The sequence below is a fragment of the Trichosurus vulpecula genome, chromosome 1 (assembly GCF_011100635.1).
Source record: "Trichosurus vulpecula isolate mTriVul1 chromosome 1, mTriVul1.pri, whole genome shotgun sequence".
In the NCBI taxonomy this organism is placed as follows: Eukaryota; Metazoa; Chordata; class Mammalia; order Diprotodontia; family Phalangeridae; genus Trichosurus; species Trichosurus vulpecula.
Genome location: NC_050573.1, coordinates 510,762,409 through 510,784,334, shown reverse-complemented (window position 1 = coordinate 510,784,334; position 21,926 = coordinate 510,762,409). Strand labels below are relative to the sequence as shown.

The window sequence follows — 21,926 nt, the reverse complement described above, 5'->3', positions numbered from 1 at the left end:
CTTGGAGACAAGAATTAGAAGTAATTTAGAGTAGAAGTTGCAAAGAGGCAGATTCAGGCTTGAGGTAGGGCAAAAACTTCCTAACAGATATCCAAAAGTGAAAGGGAATCTTTTGTGAGACAGCTGGAAAATGTCTTTATGAAGCAGTCTTTATGAAGCAACAATATATCAACTTGTAGATCATATACTACCAGAAGGGATTACTGTTCAGGTACAGGGTGGATTGGATGGCCTGAATGATACAGTCTCTGAAGACTATCAACCCACCTATCCACAACCATGAAACTGGTAAGGCTGGTAAAAAATGCAGTCATAGCTCTTCTCAGCAATGCATGGATCTAAGACAACTCCAAAAGACTCATGATGGAGAAATAACTATGGAGTCTGAATGCAGATTGAAACATACTATTTGCTCTCTTTTTTTTGTTTTGTTTCTTCTTTACCATGGTTCCTCCCATTGGTTCCCAATTCCTCTTTACAACATGACTAATGTGAAAGTACGTTTAATATGAATGTATATGTAGGGTCTATATCAGATTGCATGTCGTCTTGGGAGGGGGAGAAAATTGAGAACTCAAAATCTTATGGAAGTGAATGTTGAAAACTAAAAAAATTTTTAAAAATGTAAAAAAAAATAGAAAGAATGCAAGGTCAGTGTTAGAGGGGGTTTGAAAATTTGTGTACACTAATACACACTAATAGCAGAGAGATGTAATTGGTCCATTTGGACCATTAGGAATTGTGTAAATTTATTAGATTGGATTTAGACCGAAAGGAGTTTAATGACAGAAAGGTCTCATACATACACATATAAACATACATACATATATATACACACACACCTATGTGTATATACATATATATATTCATAGCAGCACAATTTGTGTATGAAAAAGCTGGAAACAAACTGTGTCCAACAACTGGGGTAGAGAGGAAAAAACTGTGGTATAAAAATGTAAGGATTATATCAGAAGCAATTTAAAGTATGAAGAATCCTGAGAAACATGGAAAGGCTCTTATAAACTGATGCAGAACAAAGAAATCAGAACTAAAAGAAGAAAATACACAATGATCAAAATTATCTTCACTAAAAGGCAACAGAATTCAGGTCAAATACAATGACCAGTCTTGATTTCAGATCCTTCTTTTATGTTACTGTGATAAACCACAAGGGAGTGAAATGTCATTTGCTATTAGTTACAATCATTCTTTAACAGATTGTTTTTGCTTAATTATATTTATAGGAAGGTACACCATAGGGGTGACTGCTTATTGGGAAGTGACTTTGTAATAAAACAAAATGTAGCAACAAAGTATGTAGAAATAAGAAATTAGGTATATGGGAAAGTGGTTATTGATGAGCTCTCCATTGCCTTTTTTCCCCCAACAGTAATAACATTTGTATGTTTTCCAATTTTGAGTATCTTCACATCTTTCAGGTATCTTGAAAATCAAACCCTCAATTCCCCCTAAATTTTATCAATTCTTGCAAAGACCTCTTGTATGTAAGCTTAGTCTGGTCCAAGTACTCTTCTTATCTTCATTCACGTTTAAGCCACTTCTGCTTCCTCATATAGCTCATCTGATGTCCAAATGTGGTGGCTCCATTGTCATTGATGGGAAAAAAGTCATAGAAATATTAGCAGGTTTTTTTCATTTTTTCATCTGTTGTTGTCCTCCTTCCAGTTTTATCCTTAAATCTTCTTTAGATCACATAGCTTAACTGGACCTCCTGCCAAGTTTTTGATAAACTCATTTTCCCTCTATGACTTCTGATTGTTTTATAAGGTGAAACTTTTCATGATCTTCCACTATCCTTGTCGTATAGCATTTTGCAAATGATTTTATTAAACCAGTGGTGTTCCTTGTTGACTAATTTCTGCTTGACAAGGAAATCATGTTGGATGATTATGGCAAATTCCAAATCCTGTTTGCTTCCTCATTGTGACCACTGCTTTACTTCCATAAGAAATGTTGGTAGTTTGTATCTAGTACTCTTTCCACTACAGCAGAACTTTCACAGTGGCTCCCCTGATTCTTAGGTTAAAATTCCTTAAACATAATATTAAATGTGAACAAACTTAAAAGTGCATAGTTGATATAAAAACTTCACACTCTAAGCACTTGTTTTAAAACCACCTATTAATTTCAAAACTTACATCTTATATAGATGCTTTTCCATTAGAATTATATTACTTACTACTTAGGTCATTCAAATAATATGATGCTTTATATGACCTTTTTTTTGTTAAAAGATACAAGATTAGTTTTTTGTTAGAGCTTCTATGGACTCATTTTACTATCTGTTTAATGTTTCATAACCCAAAGATTCCACGAAAGGCATATAGGTCCTGTCAAAATATTCACATCACATTTGTGGTAGCAAACTAGAGGTAAAGTAAATGTCCATAGATTGGGGAATGTCTAAAATAAGTGGAGGTGCATGAATGATATGTAATATTACTGTGCTGTAACAAATGATGAACATGATGAATACAGAGAAGTATAGAAAGACTTCTACGAGCAGATGCAAAGAAAAGTAAGCAGAACCAGGAAAACAATATTTACAAAAACAATGTAAAAGGAAAGAATAAGAAAACAACTAAAACTGAATGCTACAAACTTATATTGACCAAGCTTAGCTCCAAAGAAGAAATACAAGAATACATTTTCTTTCCTTTTTTTGCAGAAGGTATAGATGATGGGGTGGGGATAAATCATGCATATAATGAGAGAATCTGTTGATGTGTTGGTTACTTTTGCTGAACAATCCTTTTGCTCTCTGTTTTATACTTTTATATAAAGGATGGCTCTTTGGGAGATGGAAGGTGAAATGAAGGTGTATAAGAACAAAATATACTCATAAAATTTTAAATTAAAAATACTTCTTTGGTTTTTAGTCAAATAGCAAAAATGAAAAGCCTTTCCTAAGGTTTTCATTTGCCCAACCCCTGAACTACAGAATATGAAAGTTGGAAGGGACCTCTGAGGGCATATGGTCCAACTCATACATGAAAGGAATCCCTACTATAACATGCCTGACAAGTGGTCTCTGCTTGACAACCTCCGAGGAGGAGAGCCTCACCACCTCAGAAGGCAGCTCATTTCACTGTTGGATAACTGATCATTAGGAAGTTTTTCCTAACATCAATCCTAAAGTAGCCTTGAGTTTTAACTTCTACCCTTTGCTCTAGTTTGGTTCTCTGGGCAAAAACAAAAGAAGTCTAATCCCTCCTCCACATGATATCCTTTTAAACACTTGAAAACCACTATCATGTCTCCCCTGAGTCCTCTCATTTCCAAGCTAAACCTGCCCAGTTCCTTCAATCAATTCTCACATGTTACAGACCCAAGGCCCTTTACTATTTTGGTTACTCTACTCTGGCTACAATGCATCAATGTCCTCAAACTTTGGTATTCTCTAATACTCTGATAAGGACAGAGTACAATAGGATAGAGCACTTCTCTGTTTCTAAAAGCTATGAACCTCTGAATAGTCATTTGAATTTCTCAGGTAAATTAAAAATATCCATGGTAGAAACAAAGTGAATTATTTTGTTTCCTGCTATAAAAACAACTATTACCTCAAAACCAGCATTTTATTTTCAGAAATTTGTCCTCTGAGATAGAAAGGAAAACACAGATTCAATTTATTAACAATTTTGTTATCACTTCTTAAAATAAGAAATTATAAGGAAAGTAAAAGGATAAGAACAAAAGATTTGCAAATCAGGACACAAAAGAACAATTACGAAAAACTGTTCCAAATCAATAATGATAAAAGAAATTATAAACAAAACAAGCCTGAGGTTTCACCTCACACCCAATAATTTGACAGAGATGGTCAAAGACAGAAAAAGTTAATGTTGGAGGGGCTTCAAGAAGAAAGGAATACTAATGTAATTTATTGGGAGAGATGTGAATTGGCCTACCTATTCTGTTAAACAATTTGGAATTATAAAAGAAGTTTAAGTCTGCGATCTTGCTACTGGTCATATATGCAAGGAGGTCAAAGAGATAGAAAAGTACCATATATTTACCAAAATATTCATAATAGCACTTTAGGTATACCAAAAACAAAAACCCAAACCAAACCAACCAACAAACAAAAAAAACCCTGTTAAAATGGGTGCCCTTTAATTGGGGAATGGCTGAACACAATATGTGATTATAATGGGAGATTACTGCACCAAGAAAAATGAGGAATATGAGGACTAAAGAGAAACCTTAGAAATATGTATGAAATGAGTCAGGGCAAGGAAAACAGACCTAAGGGAACAATATATATAATGATCACAATAATGTAACAAAAAATAACAATAAAAGATGATGGAATTAAGATTAAATACAAAGACCAGTTAGGCTCTAGGGAGGTGGAAAATGTTGCATGTATTGTTCATGTGAACACCATGAGTTTTGTTTCACTTAACTGTTTTTTCTTATTATAAAGAAAGGTTCTAGGCTTGGGTGGTAGAGGTGAGTGTTGACAGTGGTATTTTAATTTTTTTCTACTCTTTATTTTTATCTATGTAGTATTTTATTTTTCCCCAGGTACATGTAGAAACAATTTTTAACATTCGTTTTTAAAACTCTGAGTTCCAAATTCTCTCCCTTCGTCCCCTCCCCACCATTGAGAAGGCAACCAATTTGATATAAGTTATACATGTGTAGTCATGCAAAACATTTCCATAATAATCATTCTGTGAAAGAAAACACAGACAAAAAAAAACCTCAAGAAAGATAAAGTTAAAAAAAGTATGCTTTAATCTGTATTCAGACACCATTAGTTCTTTCTCTGGGATGGATAGAATTTTTCATCATAAGTCCTCCAGTGCTGTCCTGGATTGTTGTATTGCTGAGAATATCTAAGTCATTCACAGCTGATCATCTTACCATAATATTGCTGTTGCTTTGTACACGATACAGTTCACTTTGCATCAGCCCATGTAAGTCTTTCCAGGTTTTTCTGAGAGCATCCTGCTCATCATTTCTTACAGTACAATAATATTTTATCATAATCACATACCACAACCTGTTCAGTAATTCCCCAATTGATGAGTGTCCTCTGAGCTTCTAATTCTTTACCCCAAGGAAAGAGCTGCTATAAATATTTTTGTACACTTTTTCTTTTTTTCTGTCTCTTTTGGGATATTGACCTAGTAGTGGTATTGCCAGGTCAAAGGGTATGCATGGTTTTATAGCCCTTTGGGCATAGTTCCAAATTGCTCTACAGAATGGTGGAATCAGTTCACAACTCCACTAACAGTGCATTTAGGACTTGTTTTCCCCACATCCCCTCCAACATTTGTCATTTACCTTTTCTGCCCTCTTAGCCAATCTAATAGGTATGAGGTAGTTCCTCAGAATTGTTTAATCAATAGTGAGTTATATTTTTTCATATGACTATATATGGCTTTGATTACTTCATCTGAAAACTGATCATATCTTTTGATCATTTATCAATTGGAGAATGGCTCTTATTTTTATAAATTTGACTCAGTTCTCTATGTTTGAGAAATGAAGACTTTATCAGAGAAACTTGTTTCAAAATTTTTTTCACAGTTACTATTGCTAACTGTATTTCCCTGATAGTGGTATTTTAAAAGTCAACAACACAACATTTTAAAAATTACGTGGGAAGCAAATTTAATAGTTTTAAAATCATTGAATCCAGCTTACCTGTTGTTGTGTTTGTACTAATGATTCCAAGTATTTGATAATAACAGTTTTAAAGTCTTTCACTCGTTCCTTCTATTAAATGAAATAAAACAAAAATTCTCATAATTGAAAAAGCAAAGTAGTTAAGATAAAATTGCAATAAAATATCATCATGTTTTCATGGAAAGTAGAAAACTATTATACATGCCTCAAATCTTCCAACTTCCTTTCTAATAGTTTTGGAGATTTGTTCAAAGTCTCTCTCTCCTTGCTGAACTTTGGCTTCCCACTGATAAAGAAAAACATACACACACACACACACAATTATATTTTATCCCCATCTAGCTAAGAAGTTAGTTTTAAATCTACAATGTCTGGCTTATCTAACAAATTAAGCTTCAATATAATACTTCAGTGCCTCAAGGAAGCTCAAAACTATAACTTGATACCACATTTTTAACTCTTTAAACAGAACACACTTCAGCTTTCTTTACTCAAAAATAGTCCATTTTTTGAAAGTTTATTAATATTTTACTTCTACAATAGAGTCTAACCCAGGACTGCAATGCTCTAGCATTTACACAAAGATATTTTCTATAGGTAAAGTATAACAGATGAAACTCCCAGATAAAAAATATAATTGTTATACTGATATTATTCTCCTTCCCTTTCTATAATATTTTCAAAACGTTAAGTGATATCCTTGAAGAGGTTAAAGTATTTTTCATGTAAATAAAAGAAGCTATAAACATATCCATGAAAATAAATTAAAATCTATACAGAATAAATCATTTAAAAATCTGACCGAAAAAGGTAAAAATCACTGGTGTAATTACGTTCAGAGAAGAATAAATTCCCTAGTAACCATCTCAAGGTCTATGGGTAAATATATCAAGTGCAGCAATGACAAAACAAGTTGTGATTAGTGATCAATGAAGCAGCCAAAATAAAAACTATGAAAATTTAAGCTATGCAAATGATGGTTCCCCTTTATATAACAACACTGGCACATACTCTTTAAAGAGCACTTGTATTTATTTTCAAAAATATAAAGTTTGTCCTACCTCTTCAATTTCCTTATTGAAGCATGGCAAAAAAAGCGTATATATTATGACAAACCTCCACAAATTTACTAATATACCATATATACATATGTGTATGTATATATATATGGGGAGAATGTTGCAAAAGACAAACATAGGATAGCTCTTACTCTAGTCCTTTTTAGACACATATATTTAACCATTTAAATTAAACTACAAAAAAATTAAAATTATGGTAACAGGATAATTTAAAAATTTCCCCCCTATATCTGTCTATCATTCTGACTCTATCTTCACTAGGCATAAGCTAAGAGCCCTGAGATTCTTGTTATTTCAGACTATGTAGAATTTATTAAAATAAATCTAAAAAATCTAGAAATATATGGAAATAGCCAAAGTGCCCAATGGTTCAGAAATTAATACATGAAAAATATGCATTAATGAATGAATTATGAATAACTTAGATCTAACAATGTGAACAGATAGAACAAATGACAACAATTACCTCTCTGATTTCATTTTTAGCCTGCTGTATTTTATCTGGTTTGTTGGCAAGCATCATTTTTGCTTCAGCTTCACGTTTTTTCTGTAAGGTAATCTGAGCATCATCCCATTTCTGCCAACATTTCATCCGATGATCAAACACACCCTATAAATACAATATTATCATAATTTTAACAATGAAATACATAATTTGACATTTCATTACTCTAGAAGTGATGTGAAACTGGAGAACATAAAATAACCTGCCTTTATAAACTGTATTCTTATATATTAAGATTATTATCTTAAATGCAAACACACCAGTGGTTAAGAAAAAGAAAAATTCATACTCCATGGTTTCAAAAACTGACAAAAGACAAAACAAAATGAAAGATAAATCCAAGCAAAATATGTGATACAATTAAATTGAGGTCCATACCAGAATAACAGACTTTCAGATTTGGAATTTAAGAGGCCAACTGGTTTAAACTGAATCCGTTTCTGACATATACCCAATGAGTGGTTAATCCAACTTTTGTTTGAAGACCTCTGGAAAGGAACATTGCCTGAGAGGGCAGGTCATTTTATTTCTGGAAAGCTTTAATTTTTATGAAGTATTTTTACCTTATATTAAGCCTAAACTCTTCTCTGTGACTTCTCCATTGCTCCTAATTTTGTGCACTAGGGCAAGGAAAAAGAAATCTAATCCTTCTTCCACATGACAGCTTTTCAAATAACTGAACACAACTTTCATGACCCCCACAAAGTTTTCTCTTTTCTAAGCTAAACATCCTTACTTTCTTCAACTAATCCACTTTGAGCAAAACTCACTTTAAAGACTTTTAAGGAGGTTCAGAATAAGTAAGTTTTAAAATTTTTTTTTACCCTTTAAAGAGATTTCTAACAGGAGCATGTTGTTTTTCAAATGTAAACCAAAGTCCTAGATCAAAGGATAATATCATTTTTGTCACTCTTTGCAAAATTGCAAATTGCTTATCAATGGTTAGACTAGTTCAAAGCTCCATCAACAATACACAATTACACTCCTCTTTCCACAACTTCTTCAACACAGGCTCTTCCCACCTTGTTTTCATCTTAGCTTATTTGCTGAATGATTTGTACTTTTTTAAATACATGAATTATAGCATTCTTTCATATCATTAATATTAATAATTCTTTTGAGAACTTGTTCAAATCCTTTGGCTACTTATCTATTGGAGAATTGCTTTTGGCTACTTTATAAGCAGTCTATATATCCTGGATAGCAGACTTATCAGAGATATTTGATGAAAAGATTTTTTCTTAGTCATCTGTTTCTATTCTTAGTATTAATTTTGTTAATAGAAACACTTTAATTTACGTAATTGTAATTCAAATTATGTAACTGAAATTACTTTACCTTTTATAGTAGCTTCTATCCCTTGTTTGGTTAAGATATAACATTCTAAGAACTGCTGAAAAGATGTGATCTGATTCAGCCTCTATTTTTAATGGCATATTTAAAATTAACTTCATGTGCCCATTTACAATTTGTTATGCAATGCAATGGTCCAAAACTAATTTCTGCTAGTCTGCTTTCCAGTTTCCCCAGCAATTCAGGTAAAACAGGAATCACAAAGTAATCATACATTCTTTCAGTGAGTCCTTCTGTTTGTCTTCTGCAGAACTTCCTTCTCTTTGGCTCTTTTGGAGAAAATAGAACCTTAGATTCAAATTTTTCTAATCTATAAATTTAAAAAACTTTTTTTCTTTGCCTTGAGAGCAATACATTCTGATGTTTTTTCCTTCTTTTATGGATATAATTTCTCTTTTGAACCCACATTATGGATTTTCTTATTGTTGTTCTAGTTCTTTTGGGATTTCACAGGATTCCGTGTTTCATCAAGCACTGGCCTACTTTCTTTTTTTGTCTTCTAATACTCATCAAGAAAGCTTTGTAATCTCTTTGAGGGCTTAGTACTCATTCTTCTGATGATTTATATGATTGTGCTCCAAGTTTTTTTCCTCTTGAAATCTTTAGTCTTTTAGCCTTTTTTCCTTATATTCCTTCATCACTCACTTTCTGATCCCTTCTTCTTTGCTAATGGGTATACCCCCTGGGATTAGACTAGGAAATTGCTTCAGCCTCCTCCCACATTGGGGGATTTAAGTTTCACCAGCTTTGGTCTCTCCTATAAGTAGCTATGCAAGTATAGGAATTGACCATAGCTGTTTTTTCAGTCTCCTTTCTTTTAGGCCCAGTGATGCTATGAAGGCTGGTTTCTGACCCAGTCTCTTCCTGCCTCCCCCCTCCCCCCAAATCCCCCCTTCCTGTAGTTCTCCTTTCCTTCTTTTATTGGACTGAATCATCATCTATGACTTTTTATAAGATTAAAAGAGGGTACAGAGGGTATTTCAGACAGAGTATGTCTGTGCCTTGTGGACATGGTGGTGGTGGGGTTCCCTAACCTAGAAACTTCTCTAGGCAGATAATGGCAAGCTTTCCCCACTTCCTCCACATATTACTAGGCAGAATCAATGCCTCCCACTTGTTATGGCAGGGGATGAATGAAGGACTGAGGTTTGTCTGCAAAATCTCTGAAACAGGAGGCAATTCCAACATGGGCCTCAGGTACAAACCCAAAGGTTGGTTATACATCGCTATTGGGAATTTAAAGATTGGTGTAAATACCTTAAGGATTGTCAATTTTCATGTTAGCAAGGATTTTACCTTGCTGGGTGTGGCTTTCCCTTTTTTGTCTGATGGATTTAGCAGCGGTTGTTCTATACCTGGCATATAATTCTTATTGGGGGTGGGGGATGGAAGGGAAAGAGGCCCTTGAGAGTTAGTAGGGATTGGGGAAAGTGCCTAGTCCACTGTCTTGGTGTTTTCATAACCCGGAAGTCCTGCTTGGCAGTTTCAATGATTCCAGGCTGCACTCTGCCCAAAAGGTCCAAATTTTTAGTAACAATATTCTCTTGGTCAACGATTTCTGGCTATGAATCATGGAACAGCACAAGTTGGAAAAAAAATCACATTTGCAGGTAACTAAAGAGGAATGAGGGGAAAAATAAATGACATAAGTAGGCTGATGATTTTTGTGTGACTAGTACTTAAATCATCAAAGTCATCATAGGCAAAACTATACAGTGGAAAGCACACTGGCTCTGGAATCAGAAGACCTGGGTCCAAATTCTACCCCTCACACTTACTGTGATCTTAGGCAAGTCATTTAACACCCCTGGGTCTTCGTTTGCTTATTTTTAAATGAAAGGGTTGGACTAGATAGCTTTTGAAGTTTCCAGATTTAGACCTATGATCCTCTAAAAGAAGTTGGCATGGTACAGAGTAGAGTGCAGATCTGCTGTTTGGGATTCAGTTCCAATACTAGTTCTGCCACTTATCTGTATGAGCACATACATGTGACTAAATCTCTCTAAGACTTAGTTTCCTTATCTGTAGAATATAGAGGGGATGAAGGGTTGGATTGGATGATCTCTAAATTTATGACCAGAAAATGAGGTTGGCCAGTCATGTGCTAAAAGCAAAGGATAACAGAAAGGTGGCCCAAGTGCTTTGTTCGTATCTATTATATATTATATATTATAGGAACTGGAGGAAGGTTGCTAGCCTGTAGTTTTTATTGACAAATTTTTGTGAAATGATTTTTGGAAAGACAAGAACAGGAATGGCACAAATTGAAAAAATATGAATGAGTTTCAATCTGCATTGTTGGAGACAGGAATGGAATATCCATTTAGATGTGATGATAGATCCACAGAAACAGAGTTCCACAGTCCTGAGATTTCAGCTCGATCACAGCAGATGATGCAACATTTTAATAACTAACTAAGCAGCTCCTCTTCACATATTCCATGTTCTAGCCAAAACGGACTATTCACTGAAGATAAACTGCTGAAATTCTAGAAGGTCCATTTCAAATGTCATTTTCTCCAAAAAGGTTTTCCTGATACCTATAATATGGGACTATTTATCTAATCTTGAAAGTCTTTGTATACTATCTTTTTTTTTTTATAAAGATAGCTTTAATTTTCTTTAATTTTTTTTTTGGACAGGGCAATTGGGGTTAAGTGACTTGCCCAAGGTCACACAGCTAGTACATGTGTCAAGTGTCTGAGGTTGGATTTGAACTCAGGTCCTCCTGACCAGGGCCGGTGCTCTACCCACTGCGCCACCTAGCTGCCTTGTATATTATCTTTAAAATATCTGAAGCAGATACTTTCCCATAACATTTTGGATCTTATTACATCAATTTGGTTAATATTTAAATTAGTTGGCTGATATTAACATTATTTAGCTCTAAACATCTATCCTTAATATAGATGTATAGTGCTTGACTTTATTTGGCATGCCTTTTAAGTTATTAGAAATATTAATACATCGCTATATTGTCAAAGCCAAATTGCTTTTCAGATCAAGATATTCCAGTCCTCATGATATAATGTGCGGTTATTTGTAGTTTTGTGTGTGTCTCTACACACACATATACACATATACATATATCACACATATGTACCTGTACATCTATATACATGCTTCTAAAATAACAAATATGTAAAAGAAACTGAAATTTTCCTAATATAAATCCTCTCCCGTTCATAACAAGGGAAAAGTGAGGAGTGGCGGAGGGAATAGGGAAGATTCAAAAGTAGGGAAAATACAGCTTACTTTTACTGCAGCAATAAGACGAATGTAGTCACTAAGTAGTTCTGAAAATACATAAAAGTCAGCAAAGGCTTGTTCCTGATGTAACTGGTCTATCTTCTCTTCAACCTCAGCAAGCTGAGACAAAGCTCTAGATAAAGCAGTATGATCCTCAGAATTACCTAACATGGCAGCACTTTTAGCAAAGGCAGCTGTGTTGGCTGAAAGTTCTGAAAAAGAAATGTAACAACTTTTACTGTATATTAGCAAGAAAAAGCAAATTAATACATGTGTACAATTTCTTACTTATGTCTTTATGTGTTGTTTATGTTAGTAATCATCATGAAAAAAGAATATGAAACAATTAAACATTAAATAGCACTGGGCATAATATGCTAGACACTCAGAGAAAACTCCTGGCAACAAGCGAAACTTATCATTGTCTATATTTCCAGCGGCTTTAAATCAGGGGTGGGGAACCTGCTGCAGCCCATGTGGCCCTCTAGGTCCACAAGCATGGTCATTTGACTGAATCCAAACTTCACATAACAAATCTCCTCAATAAAAGGATTTGTTCTGTAAAACTTTGACTCAGTCAAAAGACCACACCCAAGGACCTAGAAGGCAACATGGCCACAGGTTCCCCACTCCTGGTTTAAATAATTAAGTATCAAAATCATTAAGGAAGGAGAGTAGTAGACTGGAGATTATCCTGAGCTTTCCCATTTCATTAATGAAAGTGCCATTAAGAAGCATAACATATGAATGGTGCACATAATCTTTGACCTGCAAGCTTACTCATCACTGAGTGCTTATAGTTCTTCGTAAAACAGCTATTCAAATAAAAGAAAATTCAAAAGGACAATTCAACAGAGAAGTGAAAACTGCAGAAACATTAAAAATAAATCTCCTTTTCCTTCCTTTGATGCTCAACAAAGCTCAGAATGAGGTGTTCAAGTTATATTGAAACTTTAGCAAAGGATCATTCTTAAAGTGTTCAAGAAAAGGAAAATAAATGTTTTTATGTTTGTATTTCAGAAATGGTCATTGCCAACTATATATGCTGGAAGTCTTGGTTACTTTATATTCTAATTCTTTGTTAAAGGAATATTTCACAAATGGATATGAAAATAGCAATAACTGCTACTTACAAATCATCTTCAATAAATGAAAATTTTATGCATTAATAGAGTTCAGTTATTATTTTAATTAAAATGGCACATGGGAAGATTATTTGTTAAGTATTATGGCAAATATAATTTTGTTTAAAAAGCTAGCTTGTTCTCTTAAAAGTACTCAAATATAAAAAAAATTTCTCTCTCTGCATATATGTATACACATACACAAAGTACTATAGTTTTCCAGTTCTTTCAAAGTAAAAATAAAGTACTTTTAAATTTATACTATCTAAAGAAATGCAGAATCAAATGCAAATGTTTTTTAAAGGACATTTTAAAAAAATCTTGATGCTTTCTTAAATGTAAATTAGCTCAAATTTGTGCCATATACATATACTCCAATTCAGAAATATATTTAATGTACATGAAGAAACATAAGTGCATATAATCTTATTTTATTTCTTTTAAAAAAGCCCTTTTAAGGCTTTAGTAACTTATAATGGCAGTTAGGCAGCATGGTGAGTAAAACATAGGTTCTGCTGTCAAGAAGATTTGAGTTCAAATTTAGCCTTTGACACTATCTGTGTGACACTGGACGAGTTAATGTTTTTGCCTCAGTTTTCTCACCTGTAAAATTGGGATAATATTAGCATCTGCCTCTCAGGGTTGTTGTGAGACTCATATAAAATAATATTTGTAAAGCACTTAGCATAATGGTTGGCTCATAATAGGCAGTATACAAATGTAATCTACTTCTAAATGGCAACTGCAAATTAGATTTGGATAGGAACAAATAAGCTGAAATAGACTAGAGTATCCTTCAACTGTGATTTGACATTTTAAAGTTGTCTTTCTAGAACAACATTATAATGCCTTTAGTTTAATAAGCTACTTTATCTTAGCTTAAGGGTCTTAAACTCACAAAAGAATAAAACCAACCTTTTCTGTGACAGACCAGAGCTTCAACACTGGCATGAAGTTTCCTAAGTTGCTGATCCAGATTCTCAAATTGCTGCTGCTTTTCCTCAAACCACTAGGAAAAAATGAAAAATGGAGTTAATTTAGCAAGAACAAACCACTATAAATTGGGTTACCAATAGCAAGATACACTCCTTGTTTTAAAACAACAAATTAGCCATGTATAGCCATGGTGGGCAACTGATGTAGCTGAGAACTAAACTCGATAAGCAAATTAATATCCTATTTTCTACTTCTACAGCTTTAAAATGCAATTGTTGAGGCTCATTAATTCATCTCATTATTCAAGTCGAAAAATCAGCTCTTACTGCATCCGATTCATTCATCTTGATTGTCATTTTGTTGACAGCGTCGGCAGCCTTGTTCACCATCCTCAATATTCCTGCTCCACTCAGAGCCTGAGTATTAACTGCTCTCGGCAGCTGGAATTGAATGACAAATAAGGGCAAACAAACCGGTTAAAAGCCTAGAGGTTTAACTGGGCACAGGAGGGACTGGGAAAAAAAAAAAAAGGGATGTTGTGTTTTCTTCACTCTCATACATTTCAATATAGCAGGACCTCATTTCTCAAATATACTACTTGTACATTCTCAAAGGAAAACTTAAAAAATGGACTTTCCATTTGCTTTTCTTCAGCATCTTTACATTTAGATGGAACAAACACCTTGTTTGTCAAACGATATTAAGAAATTGCCAAGTACCTTAACACTAGCCACCTGTTTGCTAGCAGGGATAAATTGTTAATAAAGAAAGAGGGAGGGAATCAAATTTTTTCTTTGGGCTAGAATTTATATTCACAAAATGAGGATTAATTTCATAGTACTGCTCTTCAAATCTGAGAGTCTAAATCAGGTAGTATTTTGGCTAGAACTCTGTTGAGTCTGAAATATCAGATACTTGTCTACAGAACTTCAAGCCCTGAAATATAGAAAAGGGAGGTAAGAATGCTGACATAAAATAAAACATTTCTTACTCTAACATTAAAATTTTCAGCAAGTGCTTTTTATAAAAAACATTTTTTGCACAAACGTATATAATTTTATGTAAATTTCCAACAATGTACGTAAGCAAAACCTAGTCTTTTTAAAAGGCAAGAATATTTAGATTACTATTTAAATGTTAGCTTTGTTTTCAAGAAATTATTTCAGAATACTTCTGTTAAAACAGATATTGTTCTTTAGAAATCTAGTTAATTTAACAAACTAAAATACTAAGAAAAAATGTAGTACAACTAGCAAAATTCCATTTTAGACATGTCATGTTGGAGGAAGTAAAATGATAAAACCCAAAAATTAAATAAATAGAAATAGCACCTCAGAACTCTCTAGGAACTGCCTTAAATCAGGATCTTGAAGCAATGTTGGATGTTTCACTGTACGTTGAAGATACCTAGGTTAAAAATATTGGGATTCTATTTCAGGACAAAAAGTGTTAAAATATTTTACCTAGAGAATAAAAATAGGTAAAAACAAAATCATACTATCATTCTACATTCAACTTGATTTTAAGTATTTATACAGCCTTTTAGTGATTGAAAAAGTGTTTAAAACAGTTTCTCTCCCCTCCTTTAAAGGTCAGGATTATTTTTTTCATACCATGTTTCCCTCTTTCTCAATTCTACATAGGGGAAACGACAACAAAACAAAAAAGAGGACCAGCCAGTATATGAGTTTTATGATAATGAAATTAGACCTAGGCACAACCTTAAGCCCCTAATTGTATGTGCCCCCATACCCCTCAAAAAAAAGTGAGGTCCTGAAAGGTTAAGTAACTTGCCCAAGGCAATACAAGGCAAAGGGTGACAACCTGGATTAATTCTGGCTCCATATTCATCCGTACCTGCCCTGCACTGGGGTAAAGTGATTTGCTCAAGAATATGAAGCAAAATAGTGACACAGGCAACATGAGGCAGCTGAAAGAGTTTCTTCCTAGTCAGAAGACCTAGGATCAAGTAAGTTAAGCTCAGTGGTGTTAATATATTTTATGTAAAGTTACGGAATTGGGCTACATCAGTTGTCTTTAAAGTGGAATGTGCAAAGGAGACATTAAAGCTAAAGAGAATAGCATAGCTTTCAGTGTACCTACCTACAGTTCTCCTGTGACTATGCCACTCTCCTTCCCCAAGTGTCCACTGCAGGTGGGCTGGACATTCACTGCCTGCACTGCTTCTCAGACAGGCAGACAGGCTGTTGAGCAGTCATCCCTACCTGGTCCTTGGCCCCATATTTCCCTGTCCTCCCTCCTCCTCTCTAACTATAGCCTCTGCAACTGCAGTGGCAGTGAACCTTTCAAGTACCCTACCTGGTCCAGGGCAAAAAAAAGGATATTTTAATATCATTTTAAAAAAATTATTCTTAAAGTACTATTTATTCCATCTTTATTTTGTTTACTAGTTTTGTGCACATTTTATGATGTAAACAACATATCTGCATGGCAATACATATATGTAGAAATAAATATGAACACATTAAGGGTACATATGCAAAAATATTACTGATAGGGATGTACAATCAGAAGAGTTGAAGAGTCACTTATGTCATCACTTAAGCAGATGATCTCTGAAGTCCCTTCTCTCTTGGATTCTATGATCCAAAGTGTCACTTTCTACCTTATGTTAGGTTTCTGGTGAGCCAAGAAACTGCTAACTTAATTTAGTGAAATGACTTGGAAAAAATACTAATATACTTATAAAGGTTATTTTTTGAGATTTCTGTTCTCTGCAGTACTACCCAAATGAGGGGGAAAAAATTTCAGAGGTTCAAATTTTAAAAATCAAACATTTGATTTTCATCTTTACTGACAAAGATCAATGCAAGGAACCGGGGATGTTTAGCTCAGAAAACAGATTTGGGGAGGAACGATAGTTGTCTTTGAAGGGCTGTTATGTGGAAGATGATTTGCTTTGCTTAGTCTCAGAGGACAGAATCAGAATAATGGATGAGAGTTACAGAAAGGCCAACTGAGACCTGATAAAAGGCAAAACTTCCTAGCAAACGGAGCTATTCAAAAGTAGAATGGGCTGCCTTCTGGAAGCAGAGGGTTCCCATTTCACTAAAGGTTTCTGAGAAAAAGGAGATACTTGTAGGATATATGGTACAGCTGAGTTTCTTATTCAAGTATGGACAGGATTAAATGGCTTTTAAGGTCCTTTCCAAATCTGAGATTCTTTGTTTTTGTCACATTTGGCCCTCTGAAAGAAGTGCAATTTTATCACATATATAATAGGGACAATATTTTAAGAATAATATAGATACATTTTTAACTTTAAATATTTATAAGCATACCTATAATACGAAATAAAGAACATTATATACCTTCATTTACACTGGAAAGACATACAAGAAATAAATGAAATATTAACATAAGAACACTAGTTTTATAAATTACAAATTCCTTCAAGAAAATCCAAAAGAAATCTTTAATTTCCAAGCCAGTCATCTTAGTTACATTTGACAAACAATGACCCACACCCTAGGAAAGAGCTGGATTCCAGGCCAGGTATAGGCAAATCAACCACTCTTTTTTTATTGTTCCCTAGTTTTAACACTGTATATAAATATTTATTCCCTAACTCAAGTTAGTCTTCTGGATTAACCAAACTGGACACTAAATATGTATTTGGGTGGTGGAAGGGGGGGATGCTAAAATTAACCTGTGATTTCATCGCTGTAGGAAATTTCCAGATATAGAACTCATTCCACCAATGAAGATCAGCAATTTGTCTGTATGTCTTAAATAGCTACCTAGGTAAGACAGGCTAAATTATTTGCCTATAGTCACACAGCTAACATCAAACGCATGATGTGAACTTTTTTTCCCATAGTAAGAGTTGGCATATTTATTGTTTTACTATTTTACTATTAAATGATGCAAACTGGAAGAACTTCAACTTATTGCTTACATTGAATTTCACAGTAAATATAATTTAACTTTTAAAAGTACTGCAATTTTTATCAATCGATATGCTAGAAAATATTGATATCCTAAAAAATTCTGCCAATATTAGCAATGAAAATAGATTTTCTTGTAAGTTTTTTTTCTTTCCCTCAAAATCCTTCATCTTTCAAATTTCATAAGAGGACTTGAGAGTTTGCAGAGACCCAACAAAATATCTAATCTAATTGCATTTTACAGATCAGGAAACTTTGGGAGGTGAAACAATTTCCCTGAGGTCACACAGCTCATTAATGGCAGAGTTAGTACAAGAATCCAGGTCTGTTAGTTCCCAGGCCTGTGCCTTGCCTAATACATCATCAAGTTGCCTCTCATCTCTCCTCCAATTTTTTCTTTCTTTACTCACTAAAGTAGCAAATATGCAGGGAAATAATTAGGAATAGAAGGGAAAGGAGATTGGTAGGATAAGGTGGAAAACTAAAGGCCTTGCTCTGCTTTCTTTGCTTATTTTCTTTAATATTAAATGAGTATACTCTTCACATTACCCTGTTCCTTCTGTCTCATTTTCTCTCTTTTCTCCACTGAGAATTTCACTGGCATAGCATTTAACAAAGACTAAGTGAGGAAACTGTCCTCACAAAACAGCCAGGCCAACTGTCAATATTTTCTTAAAACTATCCTCATTGCTTCACTCTGCATGAAGGTATAATAAGCACTATGCTATGTTGTCAATTCAGGAAAGAAGGCAACAGATTCAAATTATATGTCCTTGGCACAATAAATCTTCATTAAGTTACTTATCAAGCACGCCATCTAAAATAGCTCAAATGCAATCACTGAATCATATAGGTCTAGAAGGGTCTCTCAAGAGGTCATTCCCTTGCTTTCAGAATGAAAGATTATGATTAAACTATGACCTTTCTCATAATTTAGAACCAGAAAGTTCCTTCTAATGCTAACCAAAATTCTTCTTGCTGTATTTTAAAACTCATTCCCTCTTGCTATGCAACAAACACTGGGGGCCATCTCCTGGGTCCTGATGACTGGACCCAGATGGCTCTGGAGGAAAAAGTGAGGCTGGTGACCTTGCATAGCCCTCCCTCACTCAAATCAAGGTCAACTGCAAGTCTTGTCATCATCTCCCTGATGTCATGGTCCTCTTTGAGAACGAAAGAAAAATGCAACCTGTGAGTAATCTGAGCTGCCTGAGTGGGGACCCAACCAATGGAGTAACTCAGCTCATCCTCTCCCTTTCTCTCTCCCTCTCTCTGAAGGAAAGTAAATTTTGATGGCTGAAAGTTGCCCAGTTAACTTGGGGTTTACTAGCTAGATTTCTTTCTTTTCTTTTCCCTCCCTCCCTCCTTCCTTCCTCTTTCTTTCTTTCTTTTTCCTTTTTTTTCCCTTCCTTTTTTCTCAAAGACCAAACCTTAAACCCATTTCACTCCAGAGCTCATAGATTGCCAAAGCACCACTTAATGGCTATTTTTTTGGACCCTCCTGGATCGACTCAGAGTAATGTAAATAGTAACTGTTTCTCTTTTGGCAAGCAACCCTGAGGGTCTTCCTCTCCCAGTTTGATTTTTTTTTTTAATTGAAGGGGCCATCCCTTGACTTACTTCTTAAAAATGCCTATTCATTGAATGGGCGTTGTCTCACTCAAAGTGAGAAACTGAAAAGGCCTTATCCTAAAAGGGCTGTCTCCCAGTGCATCCTGGGTCATCTCCAGCTGTCCTTATTGATATCTGGCCACTGGATCCAGATGGCTCTGGTGGAGAAAGGCTGGTGACCTTGCATGGCCCTCCTTCGCTCAAATCAAAGTCAACTACAAGTCATGTCATCATCTTCCTGATGTTATGGTCCTCTTCAAGAAGGAAGGACAAACACAACAACAACAAAGAACCACAATACACATGCTATACTTTCTGCACCAGAGTAATCATTTAAGACCTTCCTATTAGTAAATTACTGAAAGGTACTTTTCATGCCAAGAAATTCTCTCAAAAATTGAACTTTATCAATATGAATCAAGAATGCTGACATACTTGTAAAATCCATAATTATCTAGATCTTCATTTATAAGTCAAATTTTTCATGGTGATTAAATGCGACAATCAAAAACACGTGATTTTATTTTTGAAGTTGAAAAGTATTTGATCTTTGCACCACTTTCTATACCCCACACCAAATTTATCTTTTTTTCTATGCTCTGTATTTATTTTTAAGTTCTTTTTGCAATCCCACTTTTTTTTCCCTCTAGATGCATTATCTACTTTACTTTCCATGATTGCTTTTCATTTCCATACTCCTCTTTTCTGTTTGATTAGGAAAACAAAGAAAAGAAGTGATAAAAAATTCACAAATTCTTTTTAAAGAGGTCTTTGGCTTTATGACCTAATAATCTCAATGTTTAAAGCCTATTAAGAATTATTTTATTTAAATTGTGAAATATAGAGCTTTGGTCTTAAGAAAGTGTGGCGCAGTGCCAGGTTGGGAAGGTAATTATTCAAAGCCCTCATTTAATTCTAGATCTCACTATGCATCTATCATATTTTTCAATTTCTTTAAACATGTAGAAACTAAATAAAATGTTTCCTTTAAGTGGAGAGTTAGGGTAATTAGATTGTTTATACTAGCAGCGGTTGTGGAATGATTTAAATTTTAAAATAGTTCCAATGTGAGAGGAAAGAAATCAGAATGATTTTAATACATACCCTTCCCTGTTTCTGCCTACAACCACCTTCTCCCCCTCTCTACCTATTTTTCTCTTGTAACTTCCTGCTACCTACTCTACAACAACTGCTGGATCTTCTCTTCTTCCCTGCCAGTCTGTTGGATTCTGGCTTGAGCCTAGTCTACTTGGGAGCTGGTCTTTGTACTAACCCCCAATAAAGAGGACTGAAGACAGCAAGATATAGTGGAAAACACATATTCTCCAGGATCATCGTACAGATTCCAACTTTGATGCTCACTTTCCATGTGACCCTTGGCAAGTCATTGAATCTTTTTGATCCTTAGTTTCCTCATCTTTAAAACAAGGGGCTTAGACTAGATGACATCTATGGTTCTTTCTAGCTCTAAATTTGGGGTCAAGGGGAGAGGTACCATAGGGAATTGATCAGAAGATACCTGATGGCCTGGTTTCCCCCTCAGCCAAGTTGATAAAATCAAGGAATGCAAGGGTCAGATAATACAGACAACAACTTACTATAGTTCTGTGACCTCAGGCAAGTCACTTAATATCTCTGGGCTTCAGTTTGTAAAATGAGGGGGTTGGACTACATAGGTCTAAATCTAAGATGATAATGATGTTAGGTATTAAGTTGTTAAACTGCATGTAAAGATGCAGTTATAATCTACTACCCAATTATGAAATATGAAGGTCTTATGTCTAGCTTGATGGAATAAGATGACTAGACACTAGCTGGCCAAAAGACTCGCTGTACACTGGACGATCCCTTAAAAAAAAACAAGACATACTCTATGCAGAGTCAGTTGAGGCAGAAGAAAACCCCAAGAGAGTCAGCAATGAAAGAACCTAGCCCTTGAGACTGAATAGTTCCTTATCCCTCAGGGTTAGGGAGAAGGGAATTGCTTCAGGGTCCCTCCATCAGCCACAGAGTCTTTCAGGGGAACGACTTATTCAGTAGAAGACACAACATCCAGCAGAGTTAGCCAGCTGAGTCAAGGCAAGAGAGGTAGCTCTAAGGAGAGAAGGGCCTTGCAATACTAGAGTGTGAGCTGCCTTGGCCATGTGTCTTCCCTAATGTGCCTCTCTACTAGTATATCCAAACGGTGTGCTCTCCCTTCCCATGATGCTGTGTATAGCTGTAAGAGAGTGTGATCCAGGTTACAGGGTAAGTTTTTACGATGCCATCTCAGTAAATAAATGCCTTTGCTTTGAGCTGTGTTTCCTGGGTATTAATGGAAAAGTATTGATGGACTATAATTTTGGGAGTGCAAACCAATGGAAAACTTTGAATCTTGGGGTAAATGCTTTCTCTGGGCTACTCAACAACTCACACATATAAGGCTGGGTCTATAGGAAGGCAACTAACCCAGGTTAAAGGTACTTTGGGACTATATTCCTTTTTTTTTAATTTTTTTTGG

At 34.8% G+C, this 21,926-nt stretch overlaps 1 protein-coding gene across 1 annotated transcript in view; it reads right to left on the bottom strand.

Annotated features, from left to right (window-relative positions):
* SNX2 (sorting nexin 2) overlaps positions 1-21,926 on the bottom strand; it is a 76,151-nt gene that overhangs the window by 2,186 nt on the left and 52,039 nt on the right. The window contains exons 8-14 of the mRNA XM_036740829.1: positions 15,239-15,314; positions 14,234-14,347; positions 13,887-13,980; positions 11,854-12,059; positions 7,207-7,350; positions 5,867-5,947; positions 5,680-5,751 (exon numbers count right to left, since the gene is read on the bottom strand). Coding sequence (XP_036596724.1) covers positions 5,680-5,751; positions 5,867-5,947; positions 7,207-7,350; positions 11,854-12,059; positions 13,887-13,980; positions 14,234-14,347; positions 15,239-15,314 — 787 coding nt within the window. The remainder of the gene's footprint in view (positions 1-5,679; positions 5,752-5,866; positions 5,948-7,206; positions 7,351-11,853; positions 12,060-13,886; positions 13,981-14,233; positions 14,348-15,238; positions 15,315-21,926) is intronic.